Source organism: Maylandia zebra, linkage group LG9 (genome assembly GCF_041146795.1).
Source record: "Maylandia zebra isolate NMK-2024a linkage group LG9, Mzebra_GT3a, whole genome shotgun sequence".
Lineage (NCBI taxonomy): Eukaryota > Metazoa > Chordata > Actinopteri > Cichliformes > Cichlidae > Maylandia > Maylandia zebra.
The window spans coordinates 18,197,098-18,221,557 of record NC_135175.1 but is presented as its reverse complement, the minus strand read 5'-3'; the positions used below and the strand labels follow the sequence as shown (position 1 = coordinate 18,221,557).

At 41.0% G+C, this 24,460-nt stretch overlaps 2 protein-coding genes across 7 annotated transcripts in view; one reads left to right on the top strand and one right to left on the bottom strand.

Annotated features, from left to right (window-relative positions):
• Nucleotides 1-21,848, top strand: part of myripb (myosin VIIA and Rab interacting protein b) — a 133,936-nt gene extending 112,088 nt beyond the window's left edge. For 4 of the 6 annotated variants that reach the window (XM_024798920.2, XM_076888107.1, XM_076888106.1 and 1 more), the window contains 14 exons: nt 5,629-5,709; nt 7,580-7,677; nt 8,045-8,125; nt 8,824-8,985; nt 10,473-10,653; nt 10,984-11,510; nt 12,286-12,435; nt 12,686-13,459; nt 13,751-13,813; nt 16,476-16,664; nt 16,754-16,915; nt 17,068-17,163; nt 17,381-17,441; nt 19,081-21,848. In XM_024798920.2, coding sequence (XP_024654688.1) covers nt 5,629-5,709; nt 7,580-7,677; nt 8,045-8,125; nt 8,824-8,985; nt 10,473-10,653; nt 10,984-11,510; nt 12,286-12,435; nt 12,686-13,459; nt 13,751-13,813; nt 16,476-16,664; nt 16,754-16,915; nt 17,068-17,163; nt 17,381-17,441; nt 19,081-19,124 — 2,669 coding nt within the window. In that variant the 3' untranslated portion in view covers nt 19,125-21,848. Of the gene's footprint in view, nt 1-5,628; nt 5,775-7,579; nt 7,678-8,044; nt 8,126-8,823; nt 8,986-10,472; nt 10,654-10,983; nt 11,511-12,285; nt 12,436-12,685; nt 13,460-13,750; nt 13,814-16,475; nt 16,665-16,753; nt 16,916-17,067; nt 17,164-17,380; nt 17,442-19,080 lie in introns of all 6 variants that reach the window. The other 2 variants (XM_076888109.1, XM_024798921.2) reach the window with 2 other exon arrangements.
• Nucleotides 21,849-21,926: 78 nt separating this feature from the next.
• On the bottom strand, nt 21,927-23,906 carry prlh2 (prolactin releasing hormone 2). The gene is made up of 3 exons (XM_076888697.1): nt 23,789-23,906; nt 23,203-23,386; nt 21,927-22,308 (listed from the first exon to the last, which is right to left on the bottom strand). The coding sequence occupies exons 1-3, from the start codon at nt 23,885-23,887 to the stop codon at nt 22,106-22,108; spliced, it is 486 nt and encodes a 161-aa protein (XP_076744812.1). The 5' UTR covers nt 23,888-23,906; the 3' UTR covers nt 21,927-22,105.
• Between the last annotated feature and the right edge of the window lie 554 nt (nt 23,907-24,460).

Sequence of the window (24,460 nt, the reverse complement as noted above, 5' to 3'; positions counted from 1 at the left end):
AAATGAGCATTTTCGCTGACTCGGGGCTGCATTCTTGAGTCATTAAACAGCATTGTTCGTGACCTGTTTCCTGCATTAGAAAGATTAGTCCAATCGGCTGCTTGCTTCAAGTCATCAAGTCAGTCCTTTTAAGTAATTGCGGTCTGCAGGTGGCTTTGGTTGCTTTTCAGAAGTGGGGAAAAAAAATTGAAAGCTGCAGTTAATTAGTGGAAACATTTTTCTCCTTCATTTTACTGCTCGCCGCCATCATTTGAACTTTAAAGGCTGTGTTTGCCCCAATACTAATTAATTTCTCATCACGCATGAACCCACACGCTTCCCGGTGCTAGAAGCCCCACCTGGATGAAGTTATTTCATCAAACACCCTACATCGTGTGTCTTACATTTCATGATAGATCTAAATGACTTTGACATAATCTCAAATAAGGAAATAAGTAAAATGCCAAATTCTCACAGATAAATAAACGTTACTTTTCTTCACTACCTAGGCTTTCATGATGTGAACAGACACTCTGTCAGTTAAGCCATTGTTCTGAGGACTTTGTTTATGAGACTGTATGTGCTGCCAGATGCTGCATAGTAATTGAAAGGAAACGGCCCAGACTCTCCTCCTCCTGCTGCCGCTGCTGCTGGCACTTCAGGAATGCTCTAAGTGGAGCTTTATTGGCTCATTTATTCATGCACCCTGACTCTCTTTTGTTTCCTCTGTCTTTCCACAGTCTGTTTTATGACACTCTATTTATTTCAATCAACATAACCCAAATTGTTTATGAGAGCATGCAGTTCTTCTTGCTTTTGTATTCAATATTTTTATTCCAACACAGCAAAGAATTTGGATTTCTGCTGCACGCAGTGGCCTATTAAACCATATTATTCAATATCCATACACGGTTTTATTCTTGTAAGACAATGCATGAACTAGATTAAGTTCTTCATCTAATTGTAATGCCTTAAAATTTAATAAAATCTGACTCTACACTGCTTCTGTCGTATATATGGAGCATTAAAGAGGTTGAAGATTGAAGCACTCTAGAAGGACAAGGAGGTTCTTGAGCAATATGCTAGCTACATCCATCAGCTTGTTAAGGTTGTAGGCATAGACGTTCTTTGGGCGAAATCCAGAAATCAGTGTGTTCACAGTGGTGTATGCCTTAGCAAATATATTATTTACTATTTTTGCAATCTTACTTTAGTGCGTTTGCTCATAAATCAGTCATAAATCGCTATCAGCGTTGTAGCACGGTAACATTTTCAGTCAGCAGTCTCCGGGGGCAACATACTTTGCATATTTAAACGTCATCAGCATGGTTGCCAACTCACACTGTTCACATGGGACTCTTGCTCTGAGCCTCTGGCTTATTCTCACACTGCCATTGACAACACTCAGCAAATGTTGCCTCATTTGGTTGTATTAATTCAGCCTTTGGAGCTGAAGATGTATGATGCACACTGCAGCCTCTCAGACAGTGTTTCTGTGTGGACTCTGTATCCTCCTTCATGTGTCAACATCTGTTTCCACAAACACACCAAAGCTATTAATTATACAGTAAACTGCTCTCAACTGGTCAGTTAGAAAAGTCAATAACGTTGCTAGTTCTGTCTGTGCAGCTGTAATTTGAAGCGCCTGTGTAGTTAACTGGTTACACATACTGTGGAGTTATACTACTACATACTAGCCTATGTAGTGTATTGTATTTATCCATTATACACTATATGGACAAAAGCATTGGAACACACCTCTTAATCTTTGCATTTCAGTCCCTAGCTGTTTAGTGTGCCTTCACAAACATGTATAAAAGAATTAGCAGAAAGTAGCAGCCTGGATGCAGGACTCAGCAGAAAGAGGTGAACTTAACTTTGTTGCTGGCAAAAGACCATGAAAACAAGAAACTATCATTTTCATTTATAACTATAATAGGGCGATGTAGGAACTTATTGACAGACTGACAACAAGCTGAACTGACTGACAGACTGAACATCACAAACACAAGACAAGGGACTATCAAAATAAAACAGGAAGTAACACACATACTGAGAACCAGACTATGACACGCGCACTTGGCAAAACAGGGATATTGACAGCCAGAGAGACATGGGAACACGAATGGGGAGACAGGAAAGGTTCACAAAAGGAAAATGAACTAGAATGTAGACAGGCTACAAACAGAGGATGTAATACATGACCAAGGAATTCTACTACGACAGTAAGGAACCAAATTCAAAGAAAAAACCTTCCGGTCTAAAAGTCAGATAACATAATAACCAATACAGAAGCATAAAGACAGATATAAGATACAAAACAAATATACAGACATACTGTATGATCATTATAGTATGATGATGATGATGATGATAATAGTGCATCTGACTCCTAATCTGCATCCCTTTTTTTTTTTTTTTGGTATTGTGCTCTCCAGTTCAGCTAAATTGGGTGAAAAATTTTACACTTCTTCCATATGGAAAGGTTACTTGGGGAAATACCTTACACCACATGACTCATTTTTCAGCAGTGCCCACACCTGCTTATTCATACTTATTATGCAGGTATGTAGAGATTTGTGAATGAGTGAACAAAACAGTGATTTCAGACGTAGCCCATATTTTAGTGTCTCATAGCACAAAATGAGAATAAAACACCTCCAAGGATTTAAAAAGGATTTTAAGTGACAAATGTGCATCGTTGTTTTTCATTATGTCAGAGGTCAGCACACTGATTTACATCCATTTCCTGGAGATTTACTCCAACCCTAAAAATAACTACTAGTAAAGCTAACCTTAGCCTAAATCTCAGCTTTCCCCAAACATTTAAACAACCTTCAAATATAAAGATTTTCAGTATGGGGTTGATTTGTCCCCTTAAGGAAACGTAATGATGGATATCAGTGTCATTCTGAGCAAACTAATGACTCTGTTGTGTCCTATTACCCAGTAGCCACAAAGCTGCTTTGGACATGTAACTCATTGATGAGCGGAAGAATGGAAAATAAAACAATGGTGTGGTAAACCCTCTTTGGCAGTCACTGTCATTATACAAATGCTGCAAAGCTTAGTGATATGAATAATTTCACAACATCTAATTATTTTTGGCATCAAAAATATCAGAAGCAATGATGTTCTTTATTAAAAACGGACATCCAGGTATATATTTTATTTAGAAATTGTCCAGCTAATTGTGCCTTTCATTTAAAAATTTTTGTTTTGTTTTCACGGCTGTTTTCGACCTAATTCCAAGCCGCAGCATTCGACTCTGTCCGTGAAATGAGCTTTGAAAAATTAATGTAGGTTAAAAATCAAGCATTCACTACCCAGCCAATCACCGTTTGCTGAAAACATTCCCAACTTTGCTGGTGAGCAGAGTAGAGCATTACAAATGGAGTAAGACAGATATATTGTTCAACGGTCGGTGAGGGGAATGTTAAATAAGCAACTGTTTGCCAACACATTTGCCGTATTCACTTTATTATGCGATAAGTCAATTTTGTGTTTGCAGCTCGTCGCGAGCGGAGGCACTTTTTGTTAAATTTGTAAAGTGCTCGTCGGTGATGAATATACGCTGAATAAACGACAGCGTGCTCCAGGCTGCTTCCATTAAGGTTAAGAAAGATTTTCATCCTCTGTGTCGACGTGCAGTTCCACCCACTTTCCTACCAGTCGGTGTGTGTCTGTGTGATTCTTGTGAGGCGTGTCACTTTCTGTGACAGCGGTCTTTTCTGTGTCTACATTGTCCTGAGCAGCTGCAGGTAATTTCCCCCACCTATTGTCCCCTTCCACACTGTCAGAAACTATAATTCAGCTCTAACCAAGCGAGAACAGTACCACTCTGTTGGACTCCGTGTGAGTCAAGGTGAGACAACTTTGGAGGAGGAAAGGAGGTGTGGAGCGTGTAATAGTTTGGGGACTTGTTATACCTTACTGCAACTGGGAGAACTGGGCTTACAAGTGGACATGCACGAGGCAGCGCAAAATCTATGACAACTCCTCAAAGTAGAGTGAGGCCAATGCGACTTTAAAGCCGTGCGTAGAGGCACGTTCAACATTGTTTTTTCTGGGGGTCAGAAAGGAGTAATATAGCAGTTTAGAGGCTTTCGGGCTCTGCACTATAATGTTGCAGAGCTTTGACAAACAGTAGTTCATCTTGCTGTAGAGTTGGACTAGTACAGCACGGCTGACAGCTGGCTCTGTTACTGCTGCTCTCATGGGGGAATGGAGAAAATGCTGTTTCTGTAATTTTGATGGATTTGTTTTTTTTGTTTACTTGGCTTCCTTTTTTCATCCGTAGGACCCATTAAACCCAGGCTGAAAGCCTTTTATAAGACTTATTGCTGCTCCTTGCAAAATGTACATATTCAGGGGAGAAATCCACCTTTCATCCAATAGAAACACTGGAGTGTGAAAGAGTGATGGCTCTGTAATGGTTTTGCCTGTTTTCTTGGCAGTGTTGCAGTTAGCTGTGGCAGAGATCAGTGGCAGACTTGCACCAAACTATCGGGCACATTCTGCTGCTTCTGTGTATTTAGTCAGTGACAGCAGCCCGTCCAACAGGAGCAGCATCGGGGCTAGATTAACAGCAGAAGCTATAGGAGACGGGCCAAGAGTGGGAATCATGGAATTTAGTCTTGCTTGTGGGTTTTGTTAGCAGCAGGGGCTGAAATGTTGGGACAAAGCCTAGGCTTTGAGTAGAAGTTTGGTTTTTGTTTTGGCTCCGAGTGCTAAGTGGAAACAAGCTGAAGTGAAAACCAAAGACGGAAAAAGAGCAAGGATTCATGTTTGAGAAGGACTTATATCAGAGGCTAAGTTGGAAATTCACCCAGAGAGCTCTCTGGTGTCATCTGACAGTTTGTCTTCTTAAAATCTGCATGTCCACGTGCTCCCTTTTCATTTTTTTAACAGCTAGATTGATGTGAAAGGCCACAATAAATGGGAACCGCAGGGGAGATATCTAACAGGAGTTAATGGGCCACTAAGGGAATATTTGGTTTTGAAGGCGGGCACATAGTAACTACTACTCCTTCTCTGGGGTTTCACAGCTCTTTAAGTAGACCTGTCAAATTTCCATCTTGAGTTAAAGGAACGTCCCTTTTGTTGTAACTCTAGATTTTAGAAATTTGCTCAAAAAAAGATAACTGCACAAATATAGCACAGACTCACAAGAGATTTGGCCTGAATTAGACATAAAACACACACCGGAAAAACAACACACCACTGCACTGTGATGCTTAAGAGAAAATGTCCTTGGTGAGCAAAAACATGTCATTTGTTTGAAAGGCAAAGGGAATTATCAGATGAATTGTCATTTTCTTTCAACTGTCATCTTATTTTTGTTTATTTCTTTTTCTTTTTCTTTTAAACATCACAATTGGGAAATGGCGCCGAGTCGAAGAAGCGAAACAATACAAATTGACAAGATGACAAAAGTGCAGTTGGAAATCCAGTTGACGAGAGTAGAAAAAGAGGTCTTGGTGACATTGGCAGTGTAACCTACTTTTAACGTGGTGACAGAACAAAAAAAAAAAGCATGCGGCGATTCTATTTTCTGGAATGATACACGCAGGATATTTGAAGTTCTATGACAGGCTGTGTTTGAAAGCTTTTATCTGAAGGCTTCGTTTCACGACCTCTGCGTTTCAGAAAGCAGCGTTCACGAGGGAAGCAACGACAACGATGGCAGCGTCTGCGGCAGTGACTCCGCCTTCTACAAGCAGAGCGAAGGTGAGGGATGCGGTGATGGGAGGGCGGCGTTTTGTGGCACTGCAGATGAGTAATTCCAGCCACAGGTAGAATCAGCATGCTTGTGCTTTTCTATATCTCCTGGATGCAAATGCAAATAAACCTCCTTTCATGCAAAAGTGCACATAAATAAAATTCCCGCCCTGTGCTCACCACAGACAGCAGATTTTCTTGTGGATGCTTATTATATTTACACGTACGCTTTCATAAATGGATAAATATGCTAACAAGATATGCGGCTGACAATAAACAAACCCAATTTTGTTTGTTTACTGGTAATTATCTGCTGTGTGCAGTGATCAAGATCTGCCATTTAGATAATGTCAACTTCTAAAAGGCCCATGCAGAAAAAAATACCATATGCTTAATGTGTGTATGTGTGTATTTGTGTTTATAGGTGTGTCAGAAATGCCAACAAAACTGCGCTCTTTTATGATGATTTACAGCAAGGGTAAAATAATCGTAGTATGAGTCAAACTGAGGGTCGTTGTACACATTAAATAAAATCGTTTGAATTTCAGCATCCTAGCAACATCAGCACTAAGCAGGCACTAAATAGGAACTAGAAGGAGAAAGAGCGTATTTCTCCCATATTACCTTGCCTTCAATGGATCCCTGTTAAATCTAGCATTTTGAATAATATTTTGAATAATCAGTCCCCATCTTATCTTTTAGACCTCATAGTATCATATCACCACAATAGAGCACTTGATTCTCAGACTGCTAGTTTACTTGTGGCTCCTGGGGTATTTAAATGTAGAATGGGAGGCAGAGTCGACAGCTTTCAGGACTCTCTTCTGTGGAACCAGCTCCCAGTTTGGATTTGGGAGACAGACTGTTTAAGATTAAGCTTAAAACTTCCTTTTTGATAAAGGAGATGGAACTAGATCAGGTGACCCTGAAAACCTACCTTAATTATGCACCAATGGTCTCAGGCTGCTCCCATTAAACACTTAGCATTTCTTCTTCACTCACTCTTTTTCACTGTGTTTCTACACCACTGTGTTTAACCATTAGCTATTATAATTACATTCAGGACAGAAGGCACCCTTCCACAGTCCCTTCCCTTGTGCCCAACAGGTCACAGCAGATGGCGCCAGTTTCTTCTTGTTAAAAGGAGTTTTTCCTTCCCACTGTTGCCAACCAATTAGTCGTAGAGGGTTGTCCGATTGCTGGGGTTTTCTCTGTATTAATGCAGGGTCTTTACCTTACAATAGAAAGCACCTGTCTAATTTCAATGGCATGACTGCTGCAATAGTTAGAAACTAAAATTTGTGCAAAAAGCTCAAATAAGGTAATTTAGGGCTCTAGGAAACTATGAATGTCTGTAGGAAATTTCAGGAAATAGTCATTTAAATGCGCCAAATGGACCAAAATATTAGGCCACTCCTCTAAATCTTTGCATTCAGGTCTTTTCAGTCCCATTGCCGCTGATTTATAAAATCAAGCACTAGACATGCAGTGCGCCTTTACAAACGTTTGAAAAATTTGGCCGTTTAAAGACTGAATTTGAGAGTGGTTTGTGTAAAGTTAATTAAGCGGTGTCTGTGTCTCTCTGTGCAGAGTGCTGATGGACTTAATAAAAGTCTCTGACGCTTTGCTTACTCAATAACAGCATAGAACCGAATCTCCATTGGCATTAACATCAGCACAAAAGCTGTGCACCGGGAGCTTTGTGGCATGGGTTTCAAGTCGATACTGTAGGTGTATGTGGCCCATTACTTTTCTCTATGTAATCTAGTTCATTCTGGAGCGAAGCAGTGGATCACTATCACCATCCACAGGGGAGGGAAGGTTAAGGGAACTCTGTATGCATGCATTTATTTTTGTGTGCGCTGTGTTGTGTTATCAGGGCACAGTATGGCAGAGACACTCACAGTCGCCCTGCGTGTTGCTGAGGAGGCTATAGAGGAGGCCATTGCTAAGGCAGAGGAGTTCAGTGACAGCTTGGTAAGACATCCCTCTCTTCCCCTTCTTCCTCTCCCTCTCTTGTCCTCTGCCTCTCCTTTTCTTCCCCCCACTTTTCAGAGCTTTCGTATTGCCTTCCTGCTCTCCATCCCCATATTTTCAATCCCCTATATCACTGTCATGGCTTCTTACTTCTCCTCTACTCTTGCCTCCCTCTTGGTCTCAGTATCAGCGGGATACAGTCATGGTTTTTGGCAAAGACCTTTGCACAGACTCTCTCTTGGTAATTCACATTCACTTTGAACTGAATATGCTGCGCGTGTGTGTGTGTGTGTGTGTGTGTGTGTGTGTGTGTGTGTGTGTGTGTGTGTGTGTGTGTGTGTGTGTGTGTGTGTGTGTGTGTGTGTAGGAGAAACAGAATGAGGCTCGGTATCTGCGGGACCACAAAGAGGAGCTCATAGAAGAACTCGCCACAACCATTGTACAAAAAGTAGGTATTACTTTACTGCAGGTTTATTCGTCTCTTTTATGTGGAAGCATTAATTGCAGCTAAAATCTTTCAAAATAAAAAAAAATGTAGCACTTCAGGCTATGCCTTTCCTCTCCACCCTTTACAAATGGATTGACAAATAATTACGCTTTTACTCTATAATTTCAAACAGAAGTCATTGCACTTATATAACGTTTTAGTGAAATATGGCACAGGAAATAATTTTCAAGCAAGAAAAGAGCAGAAGGTCTTCAAAAATGATAATTTAGAGTGTCAAAATCTGCATAAATTACTTTAAAATTCAAGTGACAACTGCTTTAATTTTACACATGGCATTTAATTTGCATGCAGATAGTGAGTGGAGCCAGGATCTGCAGTTGTTTGATTGCCTTTGAGTTTAAAGTCAAACGTGTTGGAAATCAGTTCACTGGAAATGAAATACTTTGAAGATTTCAGCACATAATGTTACAATAAAATTTAAATGAAAATTAAATCATCGCTTTAAAAATTATTAATGGCTAAACATAAAATTCTGTTGTACGAGCGCATTTCTGCTTTCCATTGTGCATTTATTATTCTAGTTCATCCTTTTAAAAAGCTTGTTGTGTACGCCTCATAGCTTGTATGCACAGTCTCTGTCATGTTCTCTCTCCTCATCGCCTTCTTCACTTCCTTTTTTTCTTTTTCTTTTCCCTCAGATCATCCAGAGAAGGAAGCGTTCAGAGATGCAGACAGAGTTTGACTTTGTCTGGCCTCAGTCTCAGTCTCTGATCCAGCCCAGTGAACTGCCCTCTCCTTCTCAGCCTCACACTTCATCACAAGGACCACAAGACCCGCTCAAAACCTCCTACTCTCTCTATGTGAGTCCCTGTGTCAGTCTAAACTGTTGGGACATATGGAGCATGTCATGCTGCCGTATTCAGCCATCTCTATTTAAGTCAAAAACAAACATGCAGAATAAATACAGATAAAGCATAACCGGTATATTAAAGAAGGACATAGCCAATGAGACACTTCTAAGAGGCACTACAGTGTGTGATTTCTTAGTAGCATGGATCACATACTGCTCTGTACGTGACCCACCGATGACAGGTTCTCTTTTTTTGACTAATTGTGAATGCAGTCACTTGAAATTAGGTAGTACGATTAGATTTCCTAATATAAGCTGTATTTTTTTCCTCAGACTCTTTTTTTTTTAATACTAATTTTTCTTAATGATGTGTTGGAGAATTCTGGAAGAGTTTACTTACTGTTGAGGGTTTGAGGGAAAGGTCCTTTTTTTTGAAAAAAGATAATACAATATGCCAACTACAGCAAGTCCTCACACAGGAACACATAGGCAAATCAATAGTACACAAACCTGGCACGGGTTCATACTACAAGTCACCAAGGACTCCTGGAGATTTGTCATCGTCCTGTGTGTGTGCAGAGCATCAAGGCTGCTCTCCCCGGGGCTCTGCCTTCAGTTTCCTGCTGTTTCACTCAGTGAAGATCAAAGTCTTGTGAAATACGCAGGGATCCTCCTCGACTGCTCTGCCTGCCATGGGATAAGCTGTGTTTATCAGCTCTCTACAAAACCACTCACTGACAGACAAAGCATGCAGATTTACACTCACATGCGTACTTACGCGGTGTAACACTAAACCTTAATGTTGTACCCCACCCTTTTTAAAGAGGAATTTTTGTGTGTTTAATTCTGCAATTAATTTCTCAAATTTGGGAGAAGAATAAAGTATAGCTTAGCTTAGCTTATTTTTCGAATTGACGCCAGAGTACAGATCAGACACTATTCCTAAAAGCTGTCAAATGTAAAATGCACCAAAAAGCTCTCATGAATGTAAATTATGTTGTTCCACAGATACACAAATATTACACAAAAATACACAATACACAAAAATTAAGTAATAAATGACTAGTGATTTAGTATATTAAAATCTTGAGCTAATGTAAATGTATAACTTTTATTTGTTTCGCACAGAAAGAATCACAGGAACTGCTTAGTAGATATTTGCTCAGTGTTATAGCTCCACCTGCTGGTGAGAATGGTAAATTACAGCCGGCATAGTAGTGACGTTTTAGGGGTTTTTTTATTGCTGGACAGGAAGTGAATTGTCCAGATGGACCAAATGCTCTTATGTGTATTACTTAATTACTATATATGGATATTATATTTTCTGGCCAAGTGCCAGTTATCTCTGTTTCTCAGCTAAAAATCTGTCTGAACTTCCTGTCAACAAAAAACTAAAAAAAAAGAAAGAACCTGTCAACAGAGTTGTGTACCATTCTTTGGATCTGTGTCATATTTCTCTGTATTTACCTGTGTGTGTGTCAATGTTTGTTCTTGCAGCGGTTGCGGTCAGCGTTCTCTCTCACCAGTGACGACTCCCCAGAGAAGGGTCCAGAGGAGGAGGTAGCTGAGGCCGGTGGCGGCAACGACGGCTTGCAGGAATACGCTTCTCTGAAAAGGGAGCCAAAGGCGGCCACATCTTTACCCACCTGGAAGAGCATGGATCGCCTGGATAACTCGAGTAAAAGTCACACTCACAGACTCTTTTTGGTTGAGCAGCTTTCCATTTCGCTTTTATCAGTTTAAATATAACTTTGTGTAGATGCATAACTGAATAGATTTAAAGATTTTTAGACAAAGGCCATAGATTTACTTTTACATGTCGTAAAGATGCACATACATACAAAGACATACAAATTATTTGTAGAAATTTACCCCATGCATTGCTCTATATTAGCCTCATATAATTTTATTGAGAGTATGGATATTGAATTTATTTAGTACTCTCTGAATCCCTGCAGTTGACTCCGTTCTTCTATACTTCCTGCTGCTGCTTGTGATTTTCATCCAGGTGCCTCTTCAGTGCTCCAGAGTCCAGACGGCAACTGGATTGCCCTGCACAGTTCCCAGCTGTCTCGGCCCAGCCTGCTCACCAAGAGGAAGAGCCTGTTGTTCAGCGTGCTGGAAAAGGAGTCTGGCGTTGTCTCCGCTTACGACGAGATGGGATCTGACTCAGAGGAGGATGATGAAGGTGGCTGGGGTGCAGCGCTGAGGCAGTTTCGCCGCAAACTGTCAGATGAGACTTACTACACGGACTCCCAGCACGACCCCGAGTGGATTTACACTCAGCATCTCCCGGTCACCTCACCATCCTCGGGGCAGTACACCAACACAGAGACTCTCAACTCAGACTCCGAGGCCTCGTCAGTGCTTTCTGCGTGTCCCCGTAAACCACCCCACAATCTGATGAGGAAGAAAGGACCACCGGATACACACCTTCACCCTCATCACCAGCCGCTGCATCACCAACACCTTCAGCAGAACTTTTCTCCATACCCAGTCCAATCAGAGTCATTGGATGTGAACTTTAACCCTAAGGTGATGTCTTTGAATTATCCTGTTCTACAAAGTCAGATGTAAATATTGTCCTTTGTAGTGAGAATTTTAGAGCCATACCAAGTAGTTGGTGGACTAATATCTGCAAATATTATAATTATAATATCTGCAAACACCTTTCAACCATATTATCAGTGTTGATGTTGTCCACCAGAGGGCACTCTGCAACTTGCCTGTTGGAAATGCATGTATAGATCATCACAAGCACAACAACCTGCTGATTAACAGCAGAGCAGGAGAGAGCATAACTGAAGAATCACACATGAGAAATTTTAGGGAGATTCTAAAAGGAAGAAAGAAAGAATATTGACTGATATATCAGAGTATTGGCTTTACCAAATATCGGTATTGCTATCAGTCTTAAAGTCCTATATCAATTAATTACTCAACAGCTCTTTATTTGCTGATTAAAAGGTCATGACTGCTTTTGTAGAACTGGGGATGCTCCCTGTTACACTTTTTTGTACTCTGAAAAGAGACTCCGTGTTCCTTAAGTGAAAAGTACCCACCCCCCAGTTAGCTCTTTTTTTTAGTAGAGACAACAATAGAGAACAAAAGATACGTGAGTTTTTACTTGCAGTCCTTGGTGCAGAGGCCTCAAATGAGCCGACAAAGATACAGAAATAATAGTTGCGTTCAATTAAAACCTGATAACAAAAGACAGTCCTAGAAAGAAAAGCATGTTATCATGTGAAAGCTTTAATCTGATATGTAACGGTGGCACATGTACCTGTTTACTTCCTGTCACTGTTCCCAGGTGATGGGAGACAGTAGCGAGGCAGAGGAGAGGCAAAGTGATCCCGTCAGAAGATCACGGCGACGCAGGAAGAGTAAGAGGGAGTCATCATCAGAGCAAAACAGGACTGGAGGCCAGAGCCATCCACAGTCCGTCTACCCCTTAGCGCAGGTAAAATTTAGTGATTCCTTATTGGTTGTTAAGAGGAACTCACTTTAAAATCCATCTGTGCATCTATTTATTGGGGCTGTTCGGCTTGGTTGTAAAGCATTGTTTCACCATTAGAAGGAACCAAATGAAGGTCTCTAGTTCAGGCTGCTTTTCTCTTTAGGGTTAGGCTTTAGTCTTTAAAATCTGCAAATATAGGTTACCTGCTCGATTTTTTACAATTATCTTTTGATTTTACATGTCGACCTTTAAGGAAAACAGTGGTATTCTACTCCACGCCCTGCTGAAGAGGGGATTAAGTGAGGAACAGCCAAAATCTGACACTATACCAGTGGCCACAGCTGCACCAGACGCCTTCAAATTAGATGCTATGACAACTGAGCCAGAGGACCTGGACACACTGGCGCCAAATTCACCGGTCCCCAGCCCTTCTCAGCCCCCCTCCTTGACCCTGGGGCGAGAGCTCTCATCCAGTAGCTCAGGGCCTGGATCCACAACCAGAGATCCTCTAGAAGGGGAGCTGCAGTCTAGACTTGGTCAGCTGGTCATCAGTGCCAACAGCAAAGTCAGCAGCTCATCTGAGGAAGAGTGCACAAACTGGCCTGCAGACAGGCAGACGGATAAAGAAAGTGACAGACAGAGAGAGAAATTGAAGCCAAAGGAAAGAGAGCGAGAGAGGCAGCGAGTGAGTGACAAATCAAGAGAGAGAGCAAGCGAAGCAGTAGAACAAGTGAACGGACAAGAGATTAAAAGAAGCGAGAAGCTAATAAAGAGTCCCTCGGTGAGAGAAGACGGCAGAAGTCGGGAGAGGAGGTTTGAGAAGGCATGCGAGAGTTTAGATATGAAAGTGGAAGACCAGGAACAAAAGAGAGGAGACAAAAGAGAACCCAACAGGCAGAGTAAGAGACAACATAAACGAGATGCGGAGAAGGAAGCGGGACCGAAAGGGGGAGCGAGGAGCGGATCCAGTGCAAGTTCGCCTGCTGTTACCCCTTCTTCCCACGAGGGGGCGCTGTCAAACAACCAGGTGGGGAGATGTACACAAGATTTGATTTTCATCTGCAGAGCGTCTTCTGCATGTACTTGCATTGCAGTCTGTTTGTTGCCTGTTTGTAAGCTTTTAAATTCTTTTTTTTGTGCCTTCAAAATCTATTTCCTATCACAACCTCCTGTGTTATTTACCTGACAATCAGTGCTGTCATTATCTGTCCCTCATCCCATGTTTTCTCTGGTTTGCTGTGTTGTTTTTGAGTTTTTTGTCTGGTCTGTGTGTTCCTGGTAAACGTGTGTGTGCTTTCTGTATGTGCATATGTGTCAGGTGGGACAGAATGACTTGGAGCAACTTCAGAGGCTTCAGTTGCTCTCCTCTGTCTTACAGCAGGTGAGATATAAGGGCTAGAAAGAGGATGTAGTTGGAAGTCATGCACAAGGATACACAAACCTGCAGCCATCCCATTTCATTTATGACCTTAATATCTTATTTACATGCACTGTAGTAAATTGCATTATGATTGCATACATATGATTAAAATGGTCAAATTTTTGGACTCTTTATCAGTCCATACAGTGCTGTGAAAACCCCTCATATCCCTTCATTTTGCTTCCAAGGGGCGAGACTGTGTGTTGAGCAGTAGGTTTCCAGGCTTTCTGAAGGTTATTCGTTTCTTCACTTTTCTGTTTAAGACTGTAAATTACTTTGATTTCTTGTGCACTACAAAAGTATGCGTATTATCAGAAATCTTTATTGTTTAATGTATGACTTTTGACATATATTGGGCAGGTAAAATAAACTTTAAATAACTACAATCTGTTATGTCAAAAGTATTGTTCCAGCTCATATTTAAAGTTTCTTTTTTTTTTTTTTTTGCATTTATAATCAACTCAGCACTGAGAAATCAATAACTACACAAAGTCAGATAGATGGGACACACGTACACACTTGGACAATACATCTGAGGCATGAGGGTCGATGCTGATCATTAAGCAGACTCATTCTAAGGGCTTCTATGAGTAATGCTTGCCTCTTCCAGCTTGTATGACACATGTACTGGTGTGATCTATTTCTGATGGCTTTCACAGCTCCCTTTACAAATCCGCCAGGACGCCTCAGTGCGATGTGAATAGAGGAAAACGTGTGACCATAGCCGTGATATTTGCGCCTTTTTGAAGCGATATCTAGTGTTTTGCCTTTATTAAATGAATCCGAATGAAAACCGAGTAGCTCACTGCCGTCGTACTAATTCACAGCATTTTCAGCGTACGTGATCTTCAGCAGGTAAGGGTCTGGATGGTGTACAGAAATAGACATAAAGCAAAGAATATTGAATAAATAATCCCAGATTCACAAAATATCAACCACCTGTGTTCATTACTTTTCATGCCCTTATGAGCTCATCCCCACTAGAACCACTGCTGTGGACACAGGTGGTGTCATTTGAGGCTTTGAGGCTTTAGAGATTAGCCCTCAGGGTGGAGAAGGTAATTGGGCCGTGTGTATGCACAGAGGGAACGATACAGGAAAAAAAGTTGAACAACAACTTTTTATTCCTGTACGCCAATCTGACTTCCTTATTTATTTATCTTCCCTGTGTGTGACATATTCCTATATTCAAAAGGCATCAAACTAGTTTCTTTGTTTTTTATGTACTAGGATCAACTTTCCTCATTGATAGGAGTGAGATATCAGTGTCTGTGATGACTGTTTGATCAGACGGGTGATGGCCTACTTCTTTGAAGTGGATCAGCACATCTCCACTCCTCCTTTGACCAACCCAAATCGATACCTCACTGTGTCCATCTCTGCGTCTCATTCTTTTTTAAGATCGATCGATAGTGATTTAAAAAGGAAAAAAAGATAACCAGCATCTCGTCTCTTTTTCATCACTTACCTTCTCCGGCTAAAATCCGGCTTTTCGGACTGTCACACTGTGCCCGAGAGGGATCGATGTGCTTCCGATCCCACTGATCAAAGCTTCAGCAAATTATTCATTCATTATGGAATAACATCTTTCTCTCTTTACTGCTATTTCTTATTCTTGCTCAGTGTTTACATGAGCTCAAGAGGATGAAACGGCAACTTTCTTCACTCACCGTCTTTACTTTTGAATCATTATTTGTCACATTATTTGACATGAATTTGGAGGCAGGCTGCTTGGGTTTGGCTGAAATGAGAGATCTCCACAGCTGACTTAAGTCATTTCCATTTCCTGATTAGCCGAGGCATCAATCGACAATCTTATCTCCTCTACTGGCAGATGTTAGATTATTTTGAGTAATGATCCAATCCTCAGCTTCACATCCAAACTGCAATTGCTTTCCTGAAGCTCAGTGACCAGAGATGATGTGTCCACAGTGCCATCATTTTCCAATTCAAAGCCTAAGAAAAAAAACAACAACAACTGAAGATGACTCACTTCTCTGGCTTTGTCTTGAGACCTCATTACCCCATTTCTCACATCCCTGTTCTGCACCCTCTGACTGCTTATCCAGGTCAAGCATGTGTAGATGTGGGTCCTCACAAAACATTAATTAGGCGACCAGAGTGACAAATATATGTGCACTTGTCACCTGCAAAATGTTCTTTTTTATTCACGTATTATTATTTTTAAGGCTTTACAGTGTGAAAACCAAAGGGGGCTAATGCAGCTGATTAAAACATGATGCCGCATTATCTTTATTGGCTCACATTCATTTTTGAAATGGGGATGTTTTTACAGCGCTAATGATTGCATAATGTTCCACAATTGAATAGTTGCATAATTGCCTTTTGTCACATCCCCTTGCTCTCGAAATGAAATATATTTTTCATTATCATTTCACGTGTATTACACTACATTAAGCCCTTGCCCTTAAGGTGATGTTTACAGATTAGATGTACTTGCTTGACATTTTCTGCTTTTCTCACACATTAAGTCTCTTTAACAGTGTGAGTAATAAGGTTTTCTCTCTGACTCCAGTGTTTCTGGACATTTCACTTGAATTCATTTTAATCTCACTTGAATTCAAACGGTCTGTTTATTCTATTTGTTCTTTGACTGGAGCAGAAGTGCTCAGCGGCTTCGCTCTGCAGCATCACCACGGAGGTGCTAAAGGTTTTGAATGCTACTGAGGACCTGATTGGTGAGGCGGGAGGCGAGAGCTACACCCCTTCTGAGTCTATGAGTGCTTCTCCCATATCCAGCAGCTCTGAGACCCGCAGGTTGGACCAGAGGCTTACCAAAATGGAGGAGAATGTAAGCTAGAGAGCACCTCCACGCAGTAGTTTTGCCTCCTGAATCAGTGGTGCTTATGGGAACTAAATGTTTTGCTCTTTTCTGTGCAGGTTTATCTTGCTGCTGGTGCAGTGTATGGCCTCGAGGGAGCACTGGGAGACCTAGAGCACTGCGCCCGCAGTATTAGCAGTGGGACAACAGACCAAGAGCTGGCCTTCCTGGAAGATCAAGTGGCTACCGCGGCTGCTCAAGTCCAGCAGTCTGAACTGCAGGTACTTCAGAGGATCGATGACTGTTTGCACACATCTTTATACTGCTAATCATATGTTATAGTCTTACTAAACCCTGAACAAAGATAAGAAGAACTATTACCTGAGACATCCTCCTTAAATTCTCTTGAAAAAAATCATCTTTTTGCTTTAAGATATCAAACATTGAGGCAAGAATATCAGCTCTGAAAACGGCTGGGCTGAACGTGACTGTCTGCAATCGCTTCTCCAAGCTCAAGCCAAAGTCTAAGGTACTCACTGGCCTTCCTGCACGCTTAATCTTTTGCAATTTGTTTTGTACTTTCAGGCCATATGTAATGTCTTTAAAGAGTATTGGTGTAACTGATGAACTTGTCTGTGCTTATATAGTAATGAATGGTTATTGGAATAAAGAAATGGTCAGATATGGTTGGTTTGTTGATTTTAATGAACTATAATAGATGAGCGATGGTAATATTCTCATTACAGCCTCAAACCCTGGACTCATCACGCCATCAGAGGAGGAAGCTTCCAGCGCCTCCACTAAAAGGTACCAAACGTGCCAATTTTGCTCACTTAAGAGAAATCTATTATGTTGAGACAAAGAAAAATGTGTTTATGCATTTTTTTTTTTTAAAACTGAACTAAACTGCGGACATATGCAGGGTACAGCCTTGTATATACAAAGTGTGAACGTGTATGCTTATGTACGCGTGTGAAACCGAGACACCTAGAGATGGGAACTGAGACAGAGGGGAGGGACATTTTTATTCGGCCTTAGTTAACATCTCACATTTTATGCTTTGTCCTAAAAGAAGAGAGAGGCCATTGAATGGATGTAAAAGTGAATACATTTGCTAAAAAGAGACTAAGTAACTGAAAAGCTCCATTAGATGTAAAGCAGCCAAATGGAAACACACACACAGTCCAGGGGGATAAGGCTGTTTTATCAACCAACTGTAAGTCTGTTCCTTTTCATATTCGTGAAAAGCCTCTTTCTGCTGCAGCTTTCTTTATTTTCTTTTTTGTCTCTCTTTTTTTCTTCACCGTCATCTACACAATGACTTTGATTCAGGGTGGCTTTTTAGCAAAGCTCCAAAGAGAGACAGCAGAAAGGACAATGGGTCAAACTCAGTGACCAAGACATTGATTCAGTAATTCCACCTTAGTGTGTTCCTTCTATCAGTCCATACAACGTGCTCCACATTTGTAGTGAAAATATACTGACATTTAGCTATACACCACCAAACCTTCTTGTTGCTTTGAAATGATCGTGAGGAAAAGCACTTTTTGATCCAATACAACATTATGGAATAAATATAAATGACTTGTTTAAACCAAGGTTGTGATGAAGCCTTTGCAACTGTGTGTACTACCCCCATCACGAACTATCAAAATCTGTCTTTTACCACTACCATGTCATAAATCTGCCAGTTTAGGACACTGAATTGTCTAATTACTCTAATGTGTACTGGAGACCCCACTCCTATTCAGGTTAGAGCCAGTTTGCAGAGCTCTGTGAAAGGAGTATACACGTTGTTTTATGAAACCTTCATTTTATCTGGTAGTTTCCAGAAACATGATTTATTGCTTAAAACAACAGTAGTTGAGAGTTTCATGGGAAAACACTGTGACATTCCGAAACCAGATGCTAGATGTAATTTCTCCAGCATGTCCTGCCCAGGGCCTCCAAGACATGCCCAAAACACCTCATGTAGAAAGTGCCGAGGAGACATCCTAGTCAGATTCCTGAACCACCTCAGTTGGTTCCTTTTGATGTGGAGGTGTAGCAGCTGTACAGTGAGTACCGCCTCAATGACTGCGCTCCGCACCTAATCTTACCTAAAGGAGAACCAAGACACCCTAAGGAGGATGCCCATTTCCTCTGCTTGTACTCACTATCTCACTTTTTCAGATCTAGGCTCAGGCTACCTCAACCTATCATGGCCGTCTGTCATGATAGGTTGGGGGTGAAGGATGGAGACAGGACAAAGGACATAAATACACATATATGTGATTTTTCCCAAAAAGTTGATTCTGTTCATCTGGATGTAGCACCATCGGGAAAACGATATATCCAGATGAACAGAATCAACTTTTTGGGGATTTCCTTACCTGGATGATTGAGCATGAATCAAGACACACGTGCTTTTCTTAAAATAAAAATGTGGCATTTATTCTCATTTCAGAGAAGTTGGAGCCAGAGCAGCAGGTTAAAGTATTTCGGCCATAGTGACAGTCAACAGCACAATGAGTCCCTCAGGGCTATTTTCAAGCCCCAGGGACAGGGGCTCTTCACATCCAGTGCCTTGACCCAGCATCTGCCTCTAGCTCCAGGCCAAGCAGGGGCCACCACCTGCCCTGTGTAACCCAACTCAGCACTCATTCCTCACACAAGCTCAGTACCCATCAGTTAAAGAGATCAAAGAAGACATCGCTGGATCTTTCTCTTTTAACAAGATCTATTTCATGCTGTTTTTCCTCCTTACTGCACACACATAGACTCACACACACACACACACAGAAATATGTTATTTAACAGTCGGTTTCTCTGCCTTAAGATCTGCAAACACTCCTCATAAACCGACTTAAAAGAATATATATGTACAGATAAAGAAAAACTCAGTTTTCTATCTGTTTGCAAGAGTGTTGTGAATTAATGTGCAATGAAGCTGTGGAAAATCATAAGAAAATTTGTGTGATTCAGTGTCCTGAAAAGAGGCTGAGCCATGTTTTATACTGCATCGTCTTTGTCACCATGAACCAAGAAATGTTACGGGGGATTTATTCAAACTGTTTTGTTTTTTTGATGATTGTCAATATCCACCCGCATATAGCTATCAGATGGTAATCACCAAATGGGGATGATTGTAACCTTCAATATTTTACTGATTTATACAAATCACAAGCAGACCAGAAAAGAGTTGGAAAAAAGAGCTGTTTAGATGTTCAAAGTATCACGTCACCAGTGTTTTGGTTTTGTTTGGGGGAGGTTTTGTCCGTTGCACCATGTGCTTGATGACTATAAAGGAATAGCACATTGAGAAACTGTAGCTGAGAAGAAATTAAGCTAGTTAAAAGACCAGGTCAACATGTTGGAAATATAATCATTTAATTTCTTGCTGTGACCTAAGTAACTTAGTCCAGCCACTGTCAAGGCAAACTGTCAAACTTGTATCAAGAAAAAAGGAGAGGTCAAATTGAGAAATGGGCAGCTAATGATAATCCGAAACCGAAGGGAGCTGGACAGAACCAAGCTCACCGCTTCCTCCTTTTTTAGTCTCTCAGCTAAGCTAAGCATCCATTTGCCATGCTGACATTTCACTGGTGAGGAGTGTGTAAGTTTATTTAGGAAAGAAAAAGCTGATTTGTAGATACATTCACATATTGGAAATTGTGGGTTACAACATTTAAATAGATCAAAATTAAAAAAATAGTTTGCATGGAGCATCCATCCAGCTTATCCGGGGGAACACCTGGATAAGCTGGTGGAGGTGGCTGGGGCGAGGGAGGTCTGGGCCTCTCTGCTTAGGCTGCTGCCCCCGCGACCCGGCCTTGGATAAAGCAGATGAAGATGGCATCCATCTGACATTCAAGTTGGGTCTGAAAATCCTCCTCCGTGACATATGTAGTTTCTCCAACGCAAAGCCATTCTTCCTCCTCCCTGTCACTTTCTTTGTTTACTTTTAAACGTTGTGGCCTTTTATTTAAGGAGAAAGAAAAGAGTATTTTCATGTTTTCCCTTTACCGGGGTCACGTCTGATCTTTTGTGTTGCATTCAAAGATTCTTGTAAAGATTTTTACATAAGAAAGTCTGACGGGCTATATAACAAATGCCATGAAACCATGATTTTGTTACGAGCAATTTATTTTTGTACTGAACGTTTTTATGCAATACCACTGAAATAAGTACTATTGCAAATTAAAGGCTTTATTCTCTCCTCAAAGGAACCCACCTCAGTCAGTCCTACCGGACTCTCTTATGTGTGATGACTCAAATTGCTTTCAGTGTAAGCTTGCATTTACCATTCGATGTTCTGCCAGTAATGACGATGGTAAATGCTTTGAAAACACAGGTGATGAGAGGCACACTTGTACTCCTTAAACACGAGAATACTGCCTTTCAGTTTTGGGAGATTTTAAGTTAGCCATGCATACAGTTATCAGAGTTCTTGCTTTGGCTCCAGCTTAATAAGAGCATGTTTGGATTCTCTGATAGTGTTTGAAAGGTGTGATGATCTTCTGTATGAATGCTCTGCCCCTTCTATTAGTGACCTTTTCATCCCCAGCCTTTCGCATCTTGGGTTTGCACATTGATCTTGTATTTTTTGTCAATCTTGTTCTCCAGAGGTGTTGATGTAAAAAAGAGCATGTTTCTGGCTTTATCAAACTGATGAAAAATGTCTCTCTAAGAAGCACAGCCACAAGGGTCCAATCATCAGTGTCCTGTATTTTTCTAATGTGAAAAAAATAATAAAAAAAGTAACAATATCTCATTGCAGAATTTGTTAATATACTATATGTGTGAAAAACATGGATATGATATGATAATGTGTTTATTGCCCAATCATAGTTGACAAATCGTTCAGTGTTGTGCAGGAGACTGTGTATAATTGTCATGACTTGTGAGGCTGGATTTGCACAGGACGTCTCGTTGGTTGTTGGAACAGTGTCGCGGATACTGAGAAGTGATGAGATTCTCCCAGAGCTAAAAACAAATGTTGCTTTTGTTCCTGTTTAAATCCAGTGTGAACGACTATGAAGAGGTTCACTGTGCACAGCTCCACAGGCGGGCCATTCACTTTTATGTGCAATTGTTTGTTGCAATCCATACGATATGTTGGGGAAATTATTAACAAGCAAAAAAAGAAAAAAAAATGCAGATTCTCTATGTGCCACAGTACTCTGAGAAAAAAATGTATTATGAAATAAATAAAATTCGCAAACTTAAAATTGTGTTTTGTTTGCTTGTTTTTTCAAAGAAAATGTTTGCCTTCACACTCACGAAAGTTACAAGCAAGGTTGTCAACAGATATAATCATGACATCCTGATTTATTAATCAATGTAGAGTGCATTTTTATGTACAGACATGGGTGAGGCTCATAACAGACACAAGAGAAATATAATTATGAAGACGTGTATATAGTGTCGATTTTTAAAAAATGACAAACGAAAAATAAAACGGAGTTTTTGGATGTGGGGAGGAGAGCACATCACGGTAGCCAATCACCGTCCTCCCCGTCGAGCACTTTTCCAAGGTTCTCCTTGTTTCTCAGGCTGCTGAGCAGCAGCTCCAACGTCCTGACGACGGGCATCCCATCGCTGCCCAGAGCCTCCAGACTGCTGTGCCTCTTCCCAAAGCGCCCAATGGGTCTCACCCCACGCCCCACATACCAGAATGGATCTATCTCTGGACCTGGAAACCAAGCAGAGACAAGTTTATCAGTGCCACATAAAGCAAGGGATCCATACAAGATGTTAACAGCTATGTTTGAAAACAGAATAAATATTTAGGAAAGTGGTGGTTAAATATTCTGTTAGTGGACGGACTGTGAGGACAAATACTACTATTACAGCCACAAAACGGCATGATTTTGCCTTTTCCCCCCTCCCTTTTTTAAAAAAATTGTCTTTTAGTGGCTATCCTTCAGACCTAAAACAATGGTATTCTGATATATTACCATGTAAAGTCTGAAAGCCTTTCAAATTAACTGCCAAATATGTTTTCAGTCTTTAAACAACTCCTGAAACGCATGAATGCTCACATCTGTTCAGAACGTTTAGTGTGCAACAACACAGAAGGCCGATCAACAGTATTAATAAATTAACAAATGCGTTTCTATCAAAACATTTAATTCAGTAACAAAATATCCAGCGTGGGGAGCCAGTATTAGTACTCCAATAATGACACAACCACATACTGAATTTACATTTGATGGCTGGTGGAAGGTGAAACCCGGTTAGCATTTCCTCACTCTGAATTAAACAGTGTGTAATTAACCAAATCAGTTTAAAGTCTAATAACAGAAAGTCTCCTGGTTACACTGACAGACAGCATATCTTTAAACTTAATAACTGGAAATAAAGATTTCAATGGATATAATAGGATTATTAAGAAATAATTACATTAGATCTATTGAATTCCATACACTCAGACACACACTTTATTAAATTGTGGTTGATTTAATAAAGTGTAATAGCCTATTTAGCTTTCTTTTTTTTCTTCTTTTTTTCTTTTTGAGCGCGTAAATCCCATCTGATCCTTATCGGGAAAGTCAAATCGGAATGATTTAAAGAAAACGGGTCTTACTTCTGTTGTCTACATTATGAACAATGTGGAAGTCGTGCTCCACTGTGGTGCTGTGAGCGCGGCTGAAGCTGGAGGAGAGAAGGAGGAGAAGCGCCAGAGCTGCGGGCAGCCAGCGGCTCGTCAGGACGCAGTGCCGGACATCAGCCGCTCTCACGGGCAGCATGCTGCGGTGTCGCTCAAGGCACTAAAGACAGGACGCAGTTATAAGTAACTTATCACTTTTGAGAAGACACTGAAAACAGGAGCTATTCGCAAAACCAAGAAAAGACAGAGCTTGATAAAACTGTTGTGCCTTTTTTGCGCCCAATAGTAAAACTTAACGAAAGACCGTTTCAAGTAGGATTAAGTCTTTTAAACCTCGGGACTAATCACTGAAACTGTAATCTGAAAACTTGAATTTCATAATTCTTAATGATGATAGAAACTTTGTGATGGTTATAAATCAGAGATCCTTTGGGATTATGTGCAGGTTGAAATAGTATAATTAGCCGCAATTAGCACAACTGTAGTTATTAAAAGCAAAGTAAAAATATTTGCATTTTGCGTTAGACATGCAAAATGCAAACCCCAAATGGTAAATACTTACCCTGAACTTTGGTAACAGGCTGAGGTCAGTTGGTGGACGTCTTGAGTCTTTATTGTTGGCAGGTGTGCCCCAGCTTATATATATCTCCATGCTGCCCATGAGGCTGTTGGATGATGAATCAAGAACGTCAGTCAGCCACAGTGATCCCAGACTACTGGATGCATCACCCTTCCTCTGCTCCTCCCACTCTTTAAACCCCCACTCATCCTTTTGAGAATGGAGGTTTGCTTTCAGAGTTTCCCTGACGTCTGTCACGCAGCAGAGCAGTCCATCAGCAAGTCAATGACATGCAGACACCTTTAAATTCATGAACATGGGGAGACCCACCAGCCCAAGTAGGTCTGTGAGACAATGAACCGGAGCTTTGGTGGGCGTTTTATGATTAGCCTTTCATCAATCAGCTTGATAGGGACTGGGTAGCACACCATCGGCTTCTGCAAAATGCTTCTTGGTTAAGATGTCTTCTCACAAGCTTTTGGAACTTCAGTGATTCATGACGGGCGCTGAAAAGTCACATACACTCACAGTGCTACACATGAGGAAGAAGTAAGTGGAAATATGCTATATTTGCCACTGGTAGGTACTGAAAGGTGACAGTGAATCACAAGTGAGATGCTATGCATGGTGAGGAGAGATTTTCAAATGTATTGAGGTGTAAAGCTGCCTTGGGGC